The sequence below is a fragment of the Salmo salar genome, chromosome 10, assembly GCF_965601325.2.
Source record: "Salmo salar chromosome 10, fSalSal1, whole genome shotgun sequence".
In the NCBI taxonomy this organism is placed as follows: domain Eukaryota; kingdom Metazoa; phylum Chordata; class Actinopteri; order Salmoniformes; family Salmonidae; genus Salmo; species Salmo salar.
The window spans coordinates 18279872-18300049 of NC_138300.1; the positions used below are offsets into that span (position 1 = coordinate 18279872).

A 20178-nucleotide genomic window follows, 5' to 3' on the forward strand; every position below is an offset into this window, starting at 1 on the left:
ATTTATTTAGATGTATGTTGGTACTGTACCAGTCAAAAGTTTGGACACACCTACTCATTCAAGGGTTTTTCTTTATTTGTACTAAAACTATGAAATAACACATATGGAATCATGTAGTAACCCAAAAAGTGTTAAACAAATCTAAATATATTTCATATTTGAGATTCTTCAAAGTAGCCACACTTTGCCTTGATGACAGTTTTGCACACTCTTGGTATTCTCTCCACCAGCTTCACCTGGAATGCTTTTCCAACCGTCTTGAAGGAGTTCCCACCTATGCTGAGCACTTGTTGGCTGCTTTTCCTTCACTCTGCAGTCCAACTCATCCCAAACCATCTCAGATGGGTTGATGTCGGGTGATTGTGGAGGCCAGGTCATCTGATGCAGCACTCTCCTTTGTCAATTAGCCCTTACACAGCCTGGAGGTGGGTTTTGGGTCATTGTCCTGTTGAAAAACAAATGATAGTGCAAATCAGATGGGATGGCGTATTGCTGCAGAATGCTGTGGTAGCCATGCTGGTTAAGTGAGCCTTGAATTCTAAATAAATCAGTGTCAAAGCACCTCCACACCATCACACCTCCTCCTCCATGCTTCACGGTGGGAACCACACATGCCGAGATCATTCGTTCACCTACTCTGCGTCTCACAAAGACACAGCGTTTGGAATCAAAAATCTAATTTGAACTCATCAGACCAAAGGACACAATTCCACTGGTCTAATGTCTATTGCTCGTGTTTCTTGGGCCAAGCAAGTCTCTTCTTATTGGTGTCCTTTATTTGGGTTACAATTTCTGAGGCTGGTAACGCTAATGAACTTATCCTCTGCAGCAGATGGTTTTTGCGACTGCACTTGAAGAAACTTTAAAAGTTCTTGAAATTTTCTGGATTGACTGACCTTCATGTCTTAATGTAATGATGGACTGTCATTTCTCTTTGCTTATTTGAGCTGTTCTTGCCATAATATGGAGTTGGTCTTTTACCAAATAGGGTTATCTTCTATATACCACCACTACCTTGCCACATCACAGCTGATTGGCTCAAACGCATTAAGGAAAGAAATTCCCCAAATGTACTTTTAACAAGGCACACCTGTTAATTGAAATGCATTCCAGGTGACTACCTCCTGAAGCTGGTTGAGAGAATGCCAAGAGTGTGCAAAGCTGTCATCAAGGCAAAGGGTGGCTACTTTGAAGAATCTCAAATATAAAATATATTTTGTTTAACACTTTTTTGGTTACTACATGATTCCATGTGTTGTTTTATAGTTTTGATGTCTTCACTATTATTCTACAATGTAGAAAATAGTAAAAAGAAAAGAAAAATCCGGGATGTAGGTGTGTCCAAACTTCTGACTGGTACTGTACATCGTCCCATTCTTAATCAACAAATATGGTAGCTTAATTAGTCAATAATTTGTACCATTATAATAACATTGTGCCACCAGTGGGAGTAGTAACACCAATGATGGTAAAACTAATGACAAATTGGAGGTAATTGAGGATTTTCTTTCAATTGTGGGCCACATATGCTCAAGTCTGTCATTAATCATAAAAAAATATTTTACTATTAATTGTGTACACTGAGTATACAACTTTAAGAACACCTGCTATTTCCATGACCTACAGTGCATTCAGAAAGTATTCAGACCCCTAGACTTTTCCCAGATGTTGTTATGCTACAGCCTTATTCTAAAATTGATACAATTATTGTTCTTAATCAATCTACCCACAATACCCCATAATGACAAAACAAAACTGTTTTTTTGATTTTTTTGCAAATGTATAAAAAAAATTAAAAATACCTTATTTACATAAGTCTTCAAACCCTTTGCTATGAGACTACATTGAGCTCAGGTGCATCCTATTTCCATTGATCATCCTTGATGTTTCTACAACTTGATTGGAGTCCACCTGTGGTAAATTCAATTGATTGGACATGATTTGGAAAGGTACACACCTGTCTATATAAGGTCCCACAGTTGACAGTGCATGGCCTCCATCATTCTGAAATGGAAGAAGTTTGGAACCACCAAGACTCTTCCTAGAGCTGGCTGCCCAGCTAAACTGAGCAATCGGGGGAGAAGGGCCTTGGTTAGGGAGGTGACCAAGAACCCGATGGTCATTCTGACAGAGCTCCACAGTTCCTTTGTGGAGGAAGAACCTTCCAGAAGGACAATCATCTCTGCAGCACTCTACCAATCCGGCCTTTATGGTAGAGTGGCCACTCCTCAGTAAAAGGCACAAGACAGCCCGCTTGGAGTTTGCCAAAAGGCACCTAAAGGACTCTCAGACCATGAGAAACAAGATTCTCTGGTCTGATGAAACCAAGATTGAACTCTTTGGCCTGAATGCCAAGTGTCATGTCTGTGGGAAACCTGGCACCATCCCTATGGTGAAGCATGGTGGGGGCAGCATAATGCTGTGGGGATGTTTTTCAGCGGCAGGGACTGGGAGGGAATGATGAACGGAGTAAAGTACATGAAAACCTGCTCCAGAGAGCTCAGGGCGAACCCGATTCAACATCTCTGGAGAGTCCGGAAAATAGCTGTGCAGCGACGCTCCCAATCCAACCTGAAAGAGCTTGAGTGGATCTGAAGAGAAGAATCAAATCAAATCAAATTTATTTATATAGCCCTTCGTACATCAGCTGATATCTCAAAGTGCTGTACAGAAACCCAGCCTAAAACCCCAAACAGCAAGCAAAGCATGTGAAAGAAGCACGGTGGCTAGGAAAAACTCCCTAGGAAAAACTCCCTAGAAAGGCCAAAAACCTAGGAAGAAACCTAGAGAGGAACCAGGCTATGAGGGGTGGCCAGTCCTCTTCTGGCTGTGCAGGGTGGATATTATAACAGAACATGGTCAAGATGTTAAAATGTTCATAAATGACCAGCATGGTCAAATAATAATAATCATAGTAGTTGTCGAGGGTGCAACAAGCACGTCCAGTGAACAGGTCAGGGTTCCATAGCCGCAGGCAGAACAGTTGAAACTGGAGCAGCAGCACGGCCAGGTGGACTGGGGACAGCAAGGAGTCATCATACCAGGTTGTCCTGAGGCATGGTCCTAGGGCTCAGGTCCTCCGAGAGAAAGACAGAAAGAGAGAATTAGAGAGAGCATATTTAAATTCACACAGGACACCGGATAAGACAAGAGAAATACTCCAGATGTAACAGACTGACCCTAGCCCCCCGACACATAAACTACTGCAGCATAAATACTGGCGGCTGAGACAGGAGGGATCAGAAGACACTGTGGCCCCATCCGATGATACCCCCGGACAGGGCCAAACAGGCAGGATGTAACCCCACCCACTTTGCCAAAGCACAGCCCCCACACCACTAGAGGGATGTCTCCAACCACCAACTTACCGTCCTAAGACAAGGCCGAGTATAGCCCACAACGATCTCCGCCATGGCACAACCCAAGGGGGGGCAGGAGAAACTCCTCAAATACAGGTGTTCCAAGCTTGTTGTGTCATACCAAAGAAGACTGAAGGCTATAATCGCTGCCAAATGTGCTTCAACAAAAGTACTGAGTAAAAGGGTCAGAATAATTACGTAAATGTCAAAATGCCTTTTGTTTGATATACATTTGCAAAAATGTCAATCTGTTTTTGCTTTGTCATTATGGGGCAGTGTGTGTAGATTGTTTTTTTCCCCCCCTAATCAATTTAATACATTTTAGAATAAGGCTGTAACGTTACAAAATGTGGAAAAAGTCAAGGGCTCTGAATTCTTTCCGATTGCACTATAGACTGACCAGGTGAATCCAGATAAGTTATGATCCCTTATTGATGTCACTTGTTAAATCCACTTCAAATCAGTGTTGATGAATTTGAAGAGACATGGATTGTGTGTGTGCCATTCAGAGGGTGAATGGGCAAGACAAAATATTTAAGTGCTTTTGAATGGGGTATGGTAGTAGGTGCCAGGTGCACCGGTTTGTGTCAAGAGCTGCAATGCTGCTGGGTTTTTGATGCTCAACAATTTCCTGTGTGTACCACGAATGGTCCAGGACATCCAGCCAATTTGACACAAATGTGGGAAGCACTGGAGTGAACATGGGCCAGCATCCCTGCTTTCCCCACCTTGCAGAGTCCATGTTTGACAAATTGAGGCTGGGGGTGGAACTAAATATTAGAAAGGTGTTGCTCATGTTTGGTATACTCAGTGTAATTTATCTTCATTTAAAGCTGCAATATGTAACTTTTTGGGCAATCTGACCAAATTCACATTGACAGATCTAGTTCTCTCATTGAAAGCAAATCTAAGAAGCCGTAGATCTGTTCTATGCTTCTTGTTCTTAAATGGAGTTTTTGCATCTTACTTTTGGTTTTATACACCAGCTTCAAACAGCTGACAATACAATAGTTTTGGTTATTGAAATTATATTTCACAGTGGCTTGGATGGTACAATGATTCTCTACACTATGCTTGTTGTGTCACAAACTGAAATTAGCTGAACTATTAACATTTTAGCAACCAGGAAATGGAATATAGCACATTGAAATTAACTTACACCAATTGTTTTTTGCAACACCAATGACACCAAATTATTAATGGAATCCTCAAATTTATGACATACTAAAAGGGTGTAATTAGCTTAATTTTCTTTAATATAGATCCATAGCAGTTTGCCAAAGGAGGGAAGGTCCTTGTATATATTTGTAATAAGATATTTTCAAGGTGGTAACACAAATGAAAAAACTTTAGGGACACGTTTTTCAAGCCAATTTACCTGGTGTGCAGCCCCCCCCCAAAAGGGAAAAATGCCAGTCTTAATAAAATCCCATTACACCATCGTGCTAGGATGGCTAATGCTGCTCCCGTATTAGCCACCCTAGCTATTGCCCGCTACGTTACCTACGTTGGGACGCCAAAAACCAGACGACATACTTTGGCAAAACTTGGGGCTGTCTCATTAAGTTCTAAACGATGCTTCAGATGTATACCCCCTGTGACGTATCTGGGTTTCCCCTTTTGTCTGTGGTGTAACCTCCTGCATTATAGCTGTCGAATCAGTGAGCTGCCTTTGTAGTCATGAAACCACACCCGCTTTAGAAGTTTAGAACGAGAAACTGCAGGCTATATAGAAATAATGACAGTTACATTGAAAATGATTAAATATCAAGGATTTATCAGACTAAATCAGTGTACATTACATCACACATTCCAGTGTTTGAACTTGTAACACGGTTGCATGGAATTTATACTAATGCGACTCAGTTCATTCCATGGCGATAGATGACGTCAGCAGCCGCTTGTAGATTTGACAGGTCTAACATTACACCTCTGACACCGCCTAAACAAAAGCAATGAAAAGCCATGTATGCGTTTGTCAGCTAAATGTGGGTTACCGCTGATCTGATTGAATCTTGGCCTAAGAGAGTACGAGTCATAATACCCATAAAACCTAGTGGTCAAACAGGGAAATGGTTCCAATCGTTTTTTCCACCACTAATTTTTCCCATAGAGGATTTGAGAAACACTTAAAATGAGGGCTGTGTTTCATGCAGGCTTACACTGGCGTGACATTTTGATAACCATGTAAATCTCTCTATGACAAGGTGACTTATCAATATATTCACCTGTATTTACCTCCTCAAAATTAAACGCTAATTAGCTGCTAACGTGGCTTTATAAAAGAACTACAAATGCCATGATGATCTGGACGAGACTGCCGAATTGAGGCAAAGGTAAGAATCTCTGGATGAACTGTTAGCTAAATGTAGTAATGAATAAATAGGCTACATTTCTTTAAAAACGGACAATTCTGTAAACTGTCTTGTGCAAGTTTTACATTAACAATACCTGCTTGCAGGGATTTGCAGTTTTGCATGGGAAAAATGAATGTTGGTAAAATGATTGGAACCATTTCCGTTAGACCACTAGGTTTTATGGGTATTCTGACACCGCCACTGTGGGGCTCTATTATGGCCGGGATTCAATGTGATTGCGCTTCGTCAGCAACATACATACATATGCGCCTTTTAAAAGGTGTGTGTTCCTGCATTCACGGAATCCGCATCACGGTGGTATAATAATTACAGTCTGCGTTCATGGTAAATGCTGCATATGTCCGCTCAATCGCAAACTATCTGTAAATGGCACATTGTCGACAAAGCGCGATTGGATTAAATCCCGGCCTAAATTTTCCATATATATATTTTTTTACTATAAAGTAGTCAAACGGTTTTTGAAGACCACATTTATTGAAAAGACAATCAAAAGAAATCTAAAGAAATTAGGAACAATCCTTAAAGAAAAAAAAATATATAAATTACAAGCAATCTACATCTCTGCAACAAAAAAAAACCTTTTTCCAGAGAAGCCTCTTACTGAGGGTTGGGAGATTAGATTTTATGGCAACAAACAATCTACGACAAATTGTAATAAAATGTTTACCAACAGGCTTTGTTTTCCATTCAGTTAGGTTAACTTTATTATAATTCTCTATACGTTACAAATACACACATTTCCCTGAGGAAACAATTCCACTGGAAGTTCTACAGACTCAGTGGCTGATATGTTCTAAATGCCTCAATGTTTCGTTTCAAACACTTAATAAAAAAAAACAGGTGATTACAGATGTCAACAACCGGTATAATGTACCTTTTAAGAGCATAGAGTTTTAGCATACGCTTCATTGCTATGATATAGCCGTATCTGGGTAAAATATCATTTAGCAGAATAACAATTTGCAAGTTTTAGGGTTATCAATATTGATTCAAAGTTGAAGCATTAAGGTGCATGGTTATGACAGTTGAGAGAATCATTCCCCTAGCAGCAAAACAATCCTCTCTAGAGAGGGGTTGTGATATCCACAGAAATGCACATTCTTAAAAACTCAAAGCATCATTTACATATTTTAGGTGCCAGGTGCTAGTGAAAACGAACATTCAACTTAAGATTGACAAATATTGTTTCTCGGCAGAAACATTCTGACAAACTGAGGTGCCAATACAATGCCTTCAGAAAGTATTCACACCCGTTTACTTTTTACACATTTTTGTTGGAGTGGGATTTTTTTGGTCAACGATCCACACACACACACACACACACACACACCACACACACACACACACACACACACACACACACACACACACAAAGTGGAAGAAAAATTATATATTTATGAAAAATAGAACACAAATATATCTTGATTAGATAAGTATTCAATACATGTTATAATCACCTTTGGCAGCAATTACAGCTGTGAGTATTTTTGGGTAAGTCTAAGAGCTTTGAATACCTGGATTGTACAATATTTGCCTATTATGCCATTAAAAATGTTTCAAGCTCTGTCAAGTTGGTTGTTGATGATTGCTAAACAGCCATTTTCAAGTCCTGCCATAGATTTTCAAGCAGATTTAAGTCAAAACTGTAACTAGTCCAATCAGGAACATTCAATGTTGTCTTGGCAAGCATCTGCAGTGTATATTTGGCTTTGTTTTTTAGGTTATTGTTGAAAAGGTGAATTTGTCTCCCAGGAAAGCAAATCAGGTTTTCCTCTAGGATTTTGCCTGTGCTTAGCTCTAGTACATTTATTTTGATCCTAAATAACTCCCTAGTCTTCACCAATGACAAGCGTACCCTAACATGATGCAGCCACCATCATGCTTGAAAATATGAAGAGTGGTACTTAGTGATGTGTTGGATTTGCATCAAACAAAACACTTTGTATACAGGTCAAAAAGTGTTTTGCAGTATTGCTTCAGTGCCTTGTTGCAAACAGGATGTATGTTTTTATTCTGTACAGGCTTCCTTTTCACTCTGTCAATTAAGTTATTATTGTTGAGTAACTACAATGTTGTTGATCCATCCTCAGTTTTCTCCCATCACAGCCATTAAACTCTAACGGTTTTAAAAATCAGTATTGGTCTCATGGCGAAATCCCTGAACGGTTCCCTTCCTCTCCGGCTACAGAGATAGGAAGAACACCTGCATCTTTGTCGTGACTGGGTATATTGATACACCATCCAAAGTGTAATTAATAACTTCACCACCCTCAAAGGGATATTCAGTCTGCTTTTTTTTCTCCTTCTCTTTCTACCAATAGGTGCCCTTCTTTGCGAGGCATTGGAAAACCTCCCTGGTCTTTGTGGTTGAATCTGTGCTTGAAAATTACTTTGAACTGAGGGACCTTCCTGATAATTGTATGTGTGGGGTAGTCATTCAAAAATAATGTTAACCACTATTATTGCATGCAACTTAAGCACATTTTTACTCCTGTACTTATTTAGGCTTGCCATATCAAATGGGTTGAATAGTTGACTCAAGACATTTCAGGTTTTCATTTTTAATTAATTTGTCAAATAAATTCTAAAAACAACATTTGACATTATGGGGTATTGTGTGTAGATCAGTGACAATCTCAATGTAATCAATTTTAAATTCAGGCTTTAACAACTAAATGTGGAAAAAGTAAAGGGGTGGGACTTTCTGAATGCACTGGATATTATATGGAATCCCTTATTTCAATCATTAGATTCATAGCAACTGTTTTCAGAGTACTGAGAAGATATATTCCTCACATGACTAGATATTGGTCGTAGGGCAAGGAGTTTTTCCCTGACTGTCACCTCACCAAGCAACATTCCAGGATTTAGAAATAACTAGGGCCCAGTTTTTCCTGGTTAGGTCACAAGGTCAGAAATAACTTCTGGCCCTAGACAATCGCACCTAATCATTGGCTTAAATAATAATTATAGAAATGCCCAATAGAATCATGTCTAATTCAGAAAGATGAACACAGCATTGCTGTTCCGGTAAAAAAAAAAAAATAAGTATACAGACAACTGATCGTGACAAAACAGTACCACAAAAAGAGAGTAGAAAGCAACACTACAGCCCTTAGATGAATGAAAAATACAGACTTCAGACTTCAAGCACATCTCTAAACAATATTTAAGCTACATTTTAACACACAAATACTGTAAAATGCACACATAATATTCCAGTCTGATTTGGATTTCGGCTTTTTGGACCGATCTGGAAACAGATATTACTTGTTTACAACCATTTGAACATTGATTAAAATGTTCTTTACTCTTTGGGAAAGACAAAATATGGTTTGTTTTATATAATCATTCAACAAACTAACATTTGATTTTGAATCGAACTAAATGCCACATTTAAAAAAATAAAAAAATCTGAGTCTTCTACAGATATTTAGGAAAGATCCCCTGAACAGAAGAAAATAAACACCACCAATGTGGATAATTCTTCAGAAACATTGAGTAAAAATAACCTTACTAAAAGCAAAACTGTCATGGATTCAATCATAGAGTTGGTTTAGACACGTGAATTGGCACATAAGGATGTACTATTGCCCCTGGTCATATCGTCAATCAATGACCGATATTTCTGGAAAAATGCTCTTTAGTGTGCATTGTATACACTTATCATATTTTTGTATTTATTATGGATCCCCATTAGCTGCTGCCAGCTACTCTTCCTGGGGTCCAGCAAAATTAAGGCAGTTTATACAATTTTAAAAACATTACAATACATTCAGACTGTGTGCCCTCAGGCCCCTACTCCACCACTACCACATATATACAGTACAAAATCCATGTGTACGTGTGTATGCGCCTATGTTTGTGTTGCTTCACAGTCCCCGCTGTTCCATAAGGTGTTATTTTAATGTTTTAAAAAAATCTAATATGACTGCTTGCATGAGTTGCTTGACGTGGAATAGAGTTCCATGTAGTCATGGCTCTATTTAGTACTGTGCGCCTTCCATAGCCTGTTCTGGACTTGGGGACTGTGACGAGACCTCTTGTGTCATGTCTTGTGGGGTATGCATGGGTATCCGAGCTGTGCGCCAGTAGTTCAAACAGACAGCTTGGTGCATTCAAATACAAGCATGCGCTCCTCCACTTTGAGCCAGGAGAGATTGACATGCATATTATTAATATTAGCTCTCTGTGTACATCCAAGGGCCAGCCGTGCTGCCCTGTTCTGAACCAATTGCAATTGTCCTTTTTTGTGGCACCTGACCACAACTGAGCAGTAGTCCTGGTGCGACAAAACTAGGGCCCGTAGGACCTGTCATATTACCAACACACAGGAAATCATTAACATTACAATAGAGATCTGTAAGGGTTGATCATGTAATCATGTATAACTAGGACATTGTAAGTAACAACCGTTTGTTATTCTTGAAATTTAAATGTGAATCTTAAAAAATAAACAAAAGTGATTGATGCAGAAAAGAAAACTATATAAGTTAACACTGCCTTAACATGTCATTCCGTCTAAACATGTATTTTTGATTGGAACTAGCATTCTAGCGGTATCTCTCAGTACCGTGTTTCTGACAATTCTGAAACACATTTTGGATGAACACAAACTAGGATCTCTGACGATATGTGATCTGCTACTATGAGGAGAAAGACTGGCTTATGTAGTACACAACTGACCTGCAGAAAATATGACATCTACAATATGGTCAACACATGAGGGTGGACAGCAATGCACACAGTACATTTTATGTTGTGAAATCATGTGAACCAATTTAGCTGTTGAGAATATATTAATCGCGACAGAGTGTGTGTGCGCGCGCGCATGTTTGTGTACTGTATCTTCGAGTATATGGACAACAATGGTGGCAGAGGTATAGGACTGGCTCATTGTACTGGTTAGAATTAAATGGTATCAAACACGTTCAGACTTTTCTCTCACGTGTTTTAGACTATTCTCTCTGCTACCTCACAGCAAGCAGTGCCAGTGTGCACCAAGTCTGGATCCAACAGGACCCTGGACAGCTTCTACCCCCAAGCCATAAGACTGCTAAATATTGCTGAGCAATTAAGTTTATTTTTTGTTGTTTAAGCAACTAATTGGCTAAAGTTGGTTCAATTATTTGAATTCCATTCTGTTCCGTTTTTTTTCTGTATGCTCAATGCGCACATTGTAGTTTCTCTTAAGACAAATCAGATCCAGCCTGAACTGTGCGATGTAGTTTCCAACAGGCCAGTATTCTACATAGTTTAGTGCATAAAACATGGTAATTAACTACAATTGGCCATAATCCATTGCGCATCTACTTGTCCGGTCTATGTTTCTTTTATGCCTGCTATAGGAAGAGACAAGAATGCACGATCGTGAGGTGACAGAGCAGCTGTTGCTTCGAGAGGTATCTCTACCAGAAAATACATGATCAAAGTGATTGATCGTTGTTATTCAGCAGTCATAAAAATATTATTTACTTTGAAGAGCTACAAAATAGTGATTTTGTCAGACAGCAGCTCTATAGACATGATGATGACTTGAAAGTCATCAAATAAAACAAATGTAATACACTGAACTATATTTTATATTAAAGTAATGTGAATAAATGATCAGCAGTAATGGGCAGCATTTAACCCAAATAACCGCAACCTAAAACCGTGATTATTTTTTAATAATCGAACCGAAACAACCTCCAAAAAAACACTAATCACTTAGCACTACTGCTAAACAAGACTGGTAAATAGATAAGGAAATGGCTACCCGGACTACCAGCATTGACCCTTTTTTGCACCAACTCTTGTACGGACTCTATGCACACACAATGGAATCTACCTACACACTCACTGACACCCCCAACACACACGCCCACAAACACACATGCATACTGATGCCACACACACTTTCACACTCACCACATATGCTGCTGCTACTGTGTATTATCAATCCTTTTGCCTAGTCACTTTACACCTACTTGATGTGCATATCGACCTCAATTACCTTGTACTCTGTACCAGTACTTCCTGAATATAGCAATGTTTTTTTACTTGTTATTGTTATTCGTATTTATTCCTGGTTAGTATTTCTATTGTAATTTTTTTATCTTTAACTCTGCATTGTGGGAAAAGGACCCGGAAGTAATAATTTCAGTCAGTCTACACCGGTTGTTTACGAAGCATGTGACAAATGAAATGAGATTGTATTTGATTTCAGCCCGTCATCCTAGATCTCCACCCAGCAGCTTCCTCTGATGGACAATGAGTATTAGCCCTTTGATTTCACTTTTGACTGTGCAGTGGTTATACATGCATGCTATTATGGCTATAGCGCAGTGTGTATCGGTAGTACAGTATGTGTTGCCAGTTGCACGGCTGTATGGAGAGAGCATACAGCTAGCTAATTAATTTCACAATGCCATTATCATACCTTGATTCTTCTTCCATGGGAAGAAATGCAATACAGGATCAATTTTTATTTTTTTTCAAAGACAGTTTTTATGCGGAGCAATGCTAGCCCATGTGTGGCCAGTTTGACACGATTTTGCAAGTCTATTCGCCTATGGATGGTTTCTACATGCGGGGGGGGGGGGGGATTGCTGCTACACGTGATTCCAAGCCTCTTGTGTGCACATACTGTTTCATACTACAAAAAGGTTCTGGTTCAGCAATGAGATTACAGTACTGTTGGGTAAGCAGTAGTGTTCCAACCACCATGTAACAATGGCTATATGGAGCTGGGTTCATGCACATCCATGCGTCGAGTCTCCTGTATGATGATAACCACCTTAGTGGAGATGTCTGGTGGCTGCTTACAAACAAAAGCAACGGGAGAAGATCTTGAGCTCCTGGAGGAATCACGGCAGCAGCAACTACAACTGTAAAAATAAGAACTAAGATTGGAGTGTGTTCGTTTGCTGCATATTTCAGCACAGGGGTCTGACTCTGCCACAGGACCCAGCCTGTCGACACCAAGGACTCTTGGACTGCAGGTAGACCAGGTGAGGGCGGAGGAGGAGAAGTGGGGTGGATATAGAGTAGACCAGTGGTTCTCAACTGGTTTTGCCCAGGACACAAATTAAACCAGGTTGGCTCAGTCGCAACTTGATACACTATATATACACAAAAGTATGTGGACACCCCATCAGATTAGTGGATTCGGCTATTTTAGCCACACCCGTTTCTGACAGGTGTATAAAAATCGAGCACACAGCCATGTAATCTCCATAGGAAACATTGGCAGAAGTATGGCCTTACTGAAGAGCTCAGTGACCTTCAACATGGCACTGTCACAGGATGCCACCTTTTCAACAAGTCAGTTCGTCAAATTTATGCCCTGCTAGAGCTTCCTCGGTCAACTGTAAGGGCTGTTATTTTGAAGTGGAAACGTCTAGGCTCACCCGCGAAGTGGCAGGCCACACAAGCTCACAGAACGGGACCGCTGAGTGCGGAAGCGCGTAAAAACCGTCTGTCCTCGGTTGCAACACTACCGAGTTCCAAACTGCCTCTGGAAGCAACGTCAACACAAGAACTGTTCGTCGGGAGCTTAATGAAATGGGTTTCCATGGACGAGCAGCCGCACTCAAGCCTAAGATCACCATGCGCAATGCCAAGCGTCGGCTAAAGTGGTGTAAAGCTCTCCGCCATTGGACTCTGAAGCAGTGGAAACGTGTTTTCTGGAGTGATTAATCACACTTCACCATCTGGCAGTCTGAAGGACAAATCTGAATTTGGAAAATGCCAGGAGAATGCTACCTGCCCGAATGCATAGTGCCAACTGTAAAGATTGGTGGAAGAGGAATAATGGCCTGGGACTGTTTTTCATGTTTCTGGCTAGGTCCCTTAGTTCCAGTGAAGGGAAATCATAACATTACAGCATACGACATTCTAGACGATTCTGTGCTTCCAACTTTATGGCAACAGTTTGGGGAAGGTCCTTCACTGTTATAGCATGACAATGCCCCTGTGCACAAATCAAGGTCCATACAGAAATGGTTTGTCGAGATTGGTGTTGAAGAACTTGACTGGCCTGCATAGAGCCCTGACCTCAACCCCATTGAGCACCTATGTGATGCAGGCTTAATCGCCCAACATCAGTGCCTGACCTCACTAATGCTCGTGTATGAATGGAAGCAAATCACTGCAGCAATGCTCCAACATCTAGTGGAAAGCCTTCCCAGAAGAGCGGAGGCTGTTATAGCAGCAAAGGGGGCACCGACTCCATATTAATGCCCATGATTTTGGAATGAGATGTTTGACAAGCAGGTGTCCACATACCTTTGGTCATATAGTGTATTTGCGTCACAAAGAAAATTAGCAAAAATGTAATCTGGAAAATGTATGTTCATAAACTCACTGGTTTGAGACCACAAAATCAACCAACATAGCGCTGCTAATAGCTCTATATTGAAAATACAGTGATTGAAGAAAAATAGTCAGATTAAATTATTTAATCACTTTCTAACTGGTTTTAGTCGTTTAAGTTCAGACTGAGTAAATAAATAAATATCCAGACACCCACGACCCATTCAAAACCACCCGCGACCCAAATTTGGGTTGTGACCCACCAGTTGAGAATCGCTGGAGTTCACTATCCTTGGGATGTATTTGTGTAGTAGACAAACCTTTGTAGACCAGGGGGTGGTGGCAGGTTGAGGGGTTTGGTTGGTGGGGCTTATGTAGACTAGCCAGGGTCTTAACACTGATTGATCTGAGCAGCAAAGAGCATGGAGAGACCAGATACCTGGAGGATCCACACTCCCATTTGTCCATCCCACAAACCATTTCCACCATCACCCCATCTTTCATAGTCTTTCGCCTCGTGCTTTTCATCGACAACAGTTAATTTTTTGTCCTTTTGGTCGTGTATGTATATCTGCTTTAGCAAGATCGGGTGCGGGGGGGTGCTAGGAGTCGCCCATGATCTGGTAGGAGGAGCAGTTTTCTGGGGTGTTGCCAGGCGGCGGGGGATTGGCTTCAGTGGTGGTGGTGGGTTTGGGGGGCCAGTCGGGGTCCACGCTCAGCTCCTGGGCCAGGTGCATGTAGAGTGCCTTGGGTACCTTCCTCTGCCGGCAGCACAGCCACGACAGACACTTGGGTCCCCAGAGGTCAATGCCACCCTGGAAACCGCACAATAACAACAAGAGGAGGGAAAGGGAAAAGAAAACTTTATGAATATTTTTTTCCTCTGTGGATATGTTTCCTCATTCATTGTCTTCCCAATTCTCTTTTGTATTTTTGTGCCTTTAGAAGGTAGAATGATCTCACATGCTTATGTCACCACATGCACTATATAACCTAAAGGTAGTGATGGTATTCCGATTGGTTCCCTATTGCAGCATGCACACACATTGTTTTATTATGGTTTTTAACTGTTGTGAAAAATTCTATAATTTCAACAGAATAAGTTCTTAGGTAATTCAAATTCAAGTCAAGCATGGCAATACGTTTGGGGGATTGTCGTTTTTATGCCGAGAATTACCTCAAAACAAGCAGACATGCAGTGCAACAGAGAAGATAATTAGGATAATTTTTGACACCATGGGTGGGAGACACCCTTCTCAGCTAGCCTGCAGTGGATACGTACTGTACCTGATCTAGACCATGCGGTTTCCACTCACACGGTTAGGAGCTAACAGGGGACGCTTTGAGGCGCATGCAGCGGGAGGAGCTTACTGGAGCCAATACTGTACTACTGCTGGGGGTATTAAATACAGGAAGGAATCGTGCTCCCAGAGGAGAGTAATAACACAGACAACCCACCAGGGGGGGCGAAAGAGGGTCAGAGAACAATAAGGTCCACACATGCAAGGTTTGGGTAGGTTATATAATAAGAGTGCTGGGTGATAGAGAAAGAGAAAGGAGAGAAAGAAAGGGGGGGGGAAGGGGGGGGTCACCAGGGGAGATTAAAAGCGACAGTGGAAGAGTGTCAGATTTCCCAACCTGTGTTGTCGGGGTGGCGGGTGTGGCGCCATAGCTGCCCTGCTTGTCTCGGCTGAACACAAGCTTCCATAAGACGACGTCAAGGACGAGGGTCTATGGAATAATAGGCGCAGTGGGCGGGAAAAAAATTACAAAGAGCAGAGTGGCTACTTGATCACACAGCTTTTCTCAAGCAGATTTTGTCCACCCTCATTTGTTTTTTGTATAGTCAAACTACTGAAAAGACGTTTGGAGGTGATTTCAGCGCTGTACGTTAGTCGTGAGTAGAGGCAAAAGGGGTTATTCTCAACATAAATGACGACAATAAATACAGTGAGAAAGAGGGTGTCATCATCTACAACAGGATGGTGCGTTTCAAAAGTGGATTTTGTGTGACAGGGATCTGTTCCTGGTGATTATCCATTGAGCGTCATTGGTTGGTGTGTGGGAGGTTGGCAGCCTTGGCGAGACCGCCATCTTGTGTCACTGCTAAGCTGTGTGTGCTTGGGAGGCTCAAGAGCGGGGAGAGAGAACTGCTCTACTGCGCAGGGCAAGCCAGGGGCATTTTGTAATACTAAATCACCGGTGAGCCATCTCTATCATTGGGCCACACAGCTCGAAGGCATCATGTTCTGCCACTTGTCTACGCTTGGAGATTGAGAAAGAGCAGAGCCTGGGTGTGTAACCAACCACTCATTAGATTTAATACGCCGAGTGGTTTACAGCGTGGCCGTCACTGTGGTGATGGCAGGTTGTGTTTAAAGAAAGGGAGGAATTGTGTGCGTGTCCCCGCTCAAGTTTACAAGAGGGCTTTTTCAGTTGGTTACGTCAATGAAAGACGAGGCAGTTTCTGTCTTTTTCATACTGAAAAGGTAGTCAAATGGTAACATCACAGCTCAGCCCTCCACTTCATCCTTTAACACTCTCCGACAGTAGGTCAGAGTCAACGCACAATCGAACACCACGTGACAACCTACGCACCTTAATGACGTCAACACTGACGACAAAACAAAAACTGTACATGCGAGAAAGACCTACGTAACGTGGTGTAAAGAGAGCCCAGAATACTGCAAAATGGACAGTTCAGTGTGTGCGTGTCTTACCTCCGCCAAGACAGACACGGCTGCATTGACTACGATGATGAAGAACAGAGTGACTCTCCATTCAAACGGAACACACACAATCTAGACGGGAGGGAGAGGAACAGATTCACAAGAGCACATTTCAACAACAAAAAGTGAAGCAACGCCACGTTAATTCACAAAGTCATTACTGTAGGAGCCAATTCAACCGAAGCTTGAGGCTAATATCAGTATGAAGCTCGTCTCTCCTGGTTGATGTCCACTCACCTCTAGGAATTCATCGATAGCAGACACAGGGTAGAACATGATGAAGAACAGAAATATGTACAAGCCAATACATGACACCACGAAGGGCCCTGCAGAGAGACGGACAGAACAACTAATCAAACATAGGTCAGTCACACAGAAAATAATTGTGCATTTCCAACCAATCTCAAACCCTAACTTGATTTTTGAACCAACACTTTTATACTGTTATCTGATTTTCAGGCGAATACGTGGGAATGTTGGTGTTAGTAGTGGTCCTCACAGTTTTTGTAGCTGGGCTGTCTGAAGGGCTTCCCCTTGGAGAAGACGATGGCCACGATGAGGTACTGGAAGGAGGAGACGTAGAACAGGGAGGTGTTCTCGTAGTTCTTGATGTTGTGGTCGTCCTCAGAGGAGTTGTGTTTCGGGGAGAAGTTGGCATGGGGGGACGAGTTGCAGGCACTGGGAGAGGAGAGAACAGAGATGCACACAGAGTCATATGTATATCGGGAAGCAGTTTTACAAGTCAAAAGCTGACTGGCGACGTCCCTACTGTTTGCAGTAATGATACACAATAAGACATTCACGGTATATGGCTTATTGGTTTGTTTTGAGTCTGGTAGTGTCATCTCATTTGTCCATTGGTGTATTGTTACAGGTGTGTTAGCACTGGAACGGTTTTGGTGTGAATTGGTGATGTTACATTCTTACTGCTGTCCCCCCAATGGTGTGTTTTGAATAGGTCCTGTAGTTAGCTTGGGGGTTGAACTTGGACTCACTCTGACTCTGGCGTCCAGATGTCGTACCAGGCCTGGTGTCGGACCCAGAGGAAGGCGATGGTCTGGAAGCCCAGACAGATGAGGATCTGAGTCAGCACGGAGAATAGCAGAGGGCCTGAGATCAGACCTGAGGGGGGACGCCTCGACACCAGCTCCTTCCACGCTGGGTTCAGAGACACTGGACAGAGAAGGTGGGAGAGACAGTGACAAAGACACAGGGAAAGAAGTAAGGAACCGGAAGGTAGGATGGGTACAGAGAGTGAGGTACAAACCCAGCAAAGCTGGTAGAAGATCAAACATTTAATTTAAAAAGGACAAGCTCACTTTTATTTCTACCAAATCTCAATTTTCTAAAATTTCACCTGGTTTATAGAAACTTACCAACAACATCTAAAGACCTGCATCACTCTACTGAGAGCTTTGCAATTTCTAAAATAAAGTATTTGGGTGTTTTTGGACTCCCATACTGTGACTCCCATACTGCAGAACAAGCAATGAGGAAGTCTATTGCTGGTGGGGTAAGTTTCTAAAAACTAAATTAAATCGCAATAAAAGTGTCTGGACACTTGTGGACAAGTGTCAAACTAACTAGTGTTGATCTACTTACTGGTGAAGACGATGAGGAGGATGATAGCGATGTCGATAAAGAGGAACTGGAAGTCTCCCAGGTTACTGAGGATCTGACATGGTTACAGAGAGATAAGGTCAGAGGTCAGCTACTGTATACACCAGAGACTAGTAATGTCCTGACAGGAGTGCAGAGACTAAGGGAGGGGTACTGTACTCACAGAGTAGAGCAGGGTGACACTGATGTACTGGATGATGCTGTACAGGGCCATGAACTTGAACACACAGAAGGAGGTGATCAGAGCCGCTCGCCCTTCTCTGTGGATAGATCGGTTTTTTTTAGGAAAGAATTGAGCGAGTCAGTGTGGAAGTGCTTTTATAAGGCTACCCATCAGCCATGTTGAGCTGATGGGTAGTGTTCTGGTGCATGAGGCCCAGTGCAGGCCTACCTGATGAGGCTTGGCACACAGGAGATGTTGGGGGTCCTGGAGGTGAAGGGAGAGGCTACAGAGGCCTCCAGCTCAGAGAGAGAGATCCCACCATGAGCCCTCTTCAAAGCCTAGAAAGCAAGGTTGGAGGAGGGGAGCAAGTTGAAGCAATAACATAGCGTCTTTACTTCTATCTGCATGATCATTTGACAACAAAAAATGCTTTCAAAAGAGGTCTGTACTTACACCACAATCATTTGCGCCATCTCCACACATGCCCACAAAATAGCTACAGATAAGGAAAGATAATTGACTGTTTTTAACTGTAATTTACAAAATGTGTAACGAATGCAATTTAAACAGATCTATGAAGAGGGTGAGTGTGTACTGTGCCATTTGTGCCCATGGGTCAACAGCATCTCTACTCACTCCACACTCTGCAGTGCTTCAATGAGCTGGGTCTTCTGGTCGGGGGCCATTCGGGCAAACACTGTCCCATGCAGCACCAACTACACCAGATAGGCCGACAACAATGCATTAGACACAACCAAATCACAACAGCAATAGCTATGTGTTTGGGGAATGGACCCCATTACCTTTTGCAGCACATCCTGAAAGTGCTCAGTGATGACAGCAAAGGACTTGCCACTCATGGCGAAGTGGTACTGGTCCTGAGACTTGGGCTCGTCAGTGTGACACACATCCTCTAGACTGATCTCTACTTCCTGTTGGGACAGGAAGGGGCGGGGGGCAAGCAGGTACAGGTGAGCAAGGGAAGAATGACATCTTGATACAACAGGTCTTATGTAGAGTAACAGTTGTAAAAGCTAGCGACTGACAACTTCAGTTTCCATCAATGTTAACTTTGGCACTCTGACTAAAATATCATTAAGACTTAGTAAAATGTTTTACATAAAAAAAAAAAAAAGATTGTGTAGTTATTTTCAAAATGACGAAAACAGTGGGCCATTTTAGTCAACTAAATGCCCTTTCATTTTAGTCACGTTACATTTGTATTGCCTCATTAACCTATAGTAAACATACGTCACTGACTTCTATGAGCACAAACATACATAGCGTTGTCCTACCAACATATTTGTCTGCGTAACATCCTATTCTCTTCCCAGCAGCAGAAATATGACAAACATACAGTGGGGAGAACAAGTATTTGATAACCTGCAAAATCGGCAGTGTTTCCTACTTACAAAGCATGTAGAGGTCTGTAATTTTTATCATAGGTACACTTCAACTGTGAGAGACGGAATCTAAAACAAAAATCCAGAAAATCACGTTGTGTTTTAGATTCCGTCTCTCACAGTTGAAGTGTACCTATGATAAAAATGACAGACCTCTACATGCTTTGTAAGTAGGAAAACCTGCAAAATCGGCAGTGTATCAAATACTTGTTCTCCCCACTATTTAAGAAT

General features: G+C 41.9%; 1 protein-coding gene across 5 annotated transcripts in view; it reads right to left on the reverse strand.

Annotated features, from left to right (window-relative positions):
- Window positions 1-6412: 6412 nt before the first annotated feature.
- Window positions 6413-20178, reverse strand: part of LOC106613657 (polyamine-transporting ATPase 13A3) — a 61321-nt gene continuing 47555 nt past the window's right edge. For 2 of the 5 annotated variants that reach the window (XM_082956770.1, XM_045687427.2), the window contains exons 21-32: window positions 19348-19476; window positions 19181-19260; window positions 18998-19040; window positions 18773-18882; window positions 18545-18641; window positions 18364-18436; window positions 17757-17934; window positions 17261-17439; window positions 16999-17087; window positions 16753-16833; window positions 15671-15763; window positions 6413-14847 (exon numbers count right to left, since the gene is read on the reverse strand). In XM_082956770.1, the coding sequence (XP_082812896.1) occupies window positions 14635-14847; window positions 15671-15763; window positions 16753-16833; window positions 16999-17087; window positions 17261-17439; window positions 17757-17934; window positions 18364-18436; window positions 18545-18641; window positions 18773-18882; window positions 18998-19040; window positions 19181-19260; window positions 19348-19476 (1365 nt within the window). In that variant the 3' untranslated portion in view covers window positions 6413-14634. The remainder of the gene's footprint in view (window positions 14848-15670; window positions 15764-16752; window positions 16834-16998; window positions 17088-17260; window positions 17440-17756; window positions 17935-18363; window positions 18437-18544; window positions 18642-18772; window positions 18883-18997; window positions 19041-19180; window positions 19261-19347; window positions 19477-20178) is intronic. The other 3 variants (XM_082956772.1, XM_082956771.1, XR_006756904.2) reach the window with 2 other exon arrangements.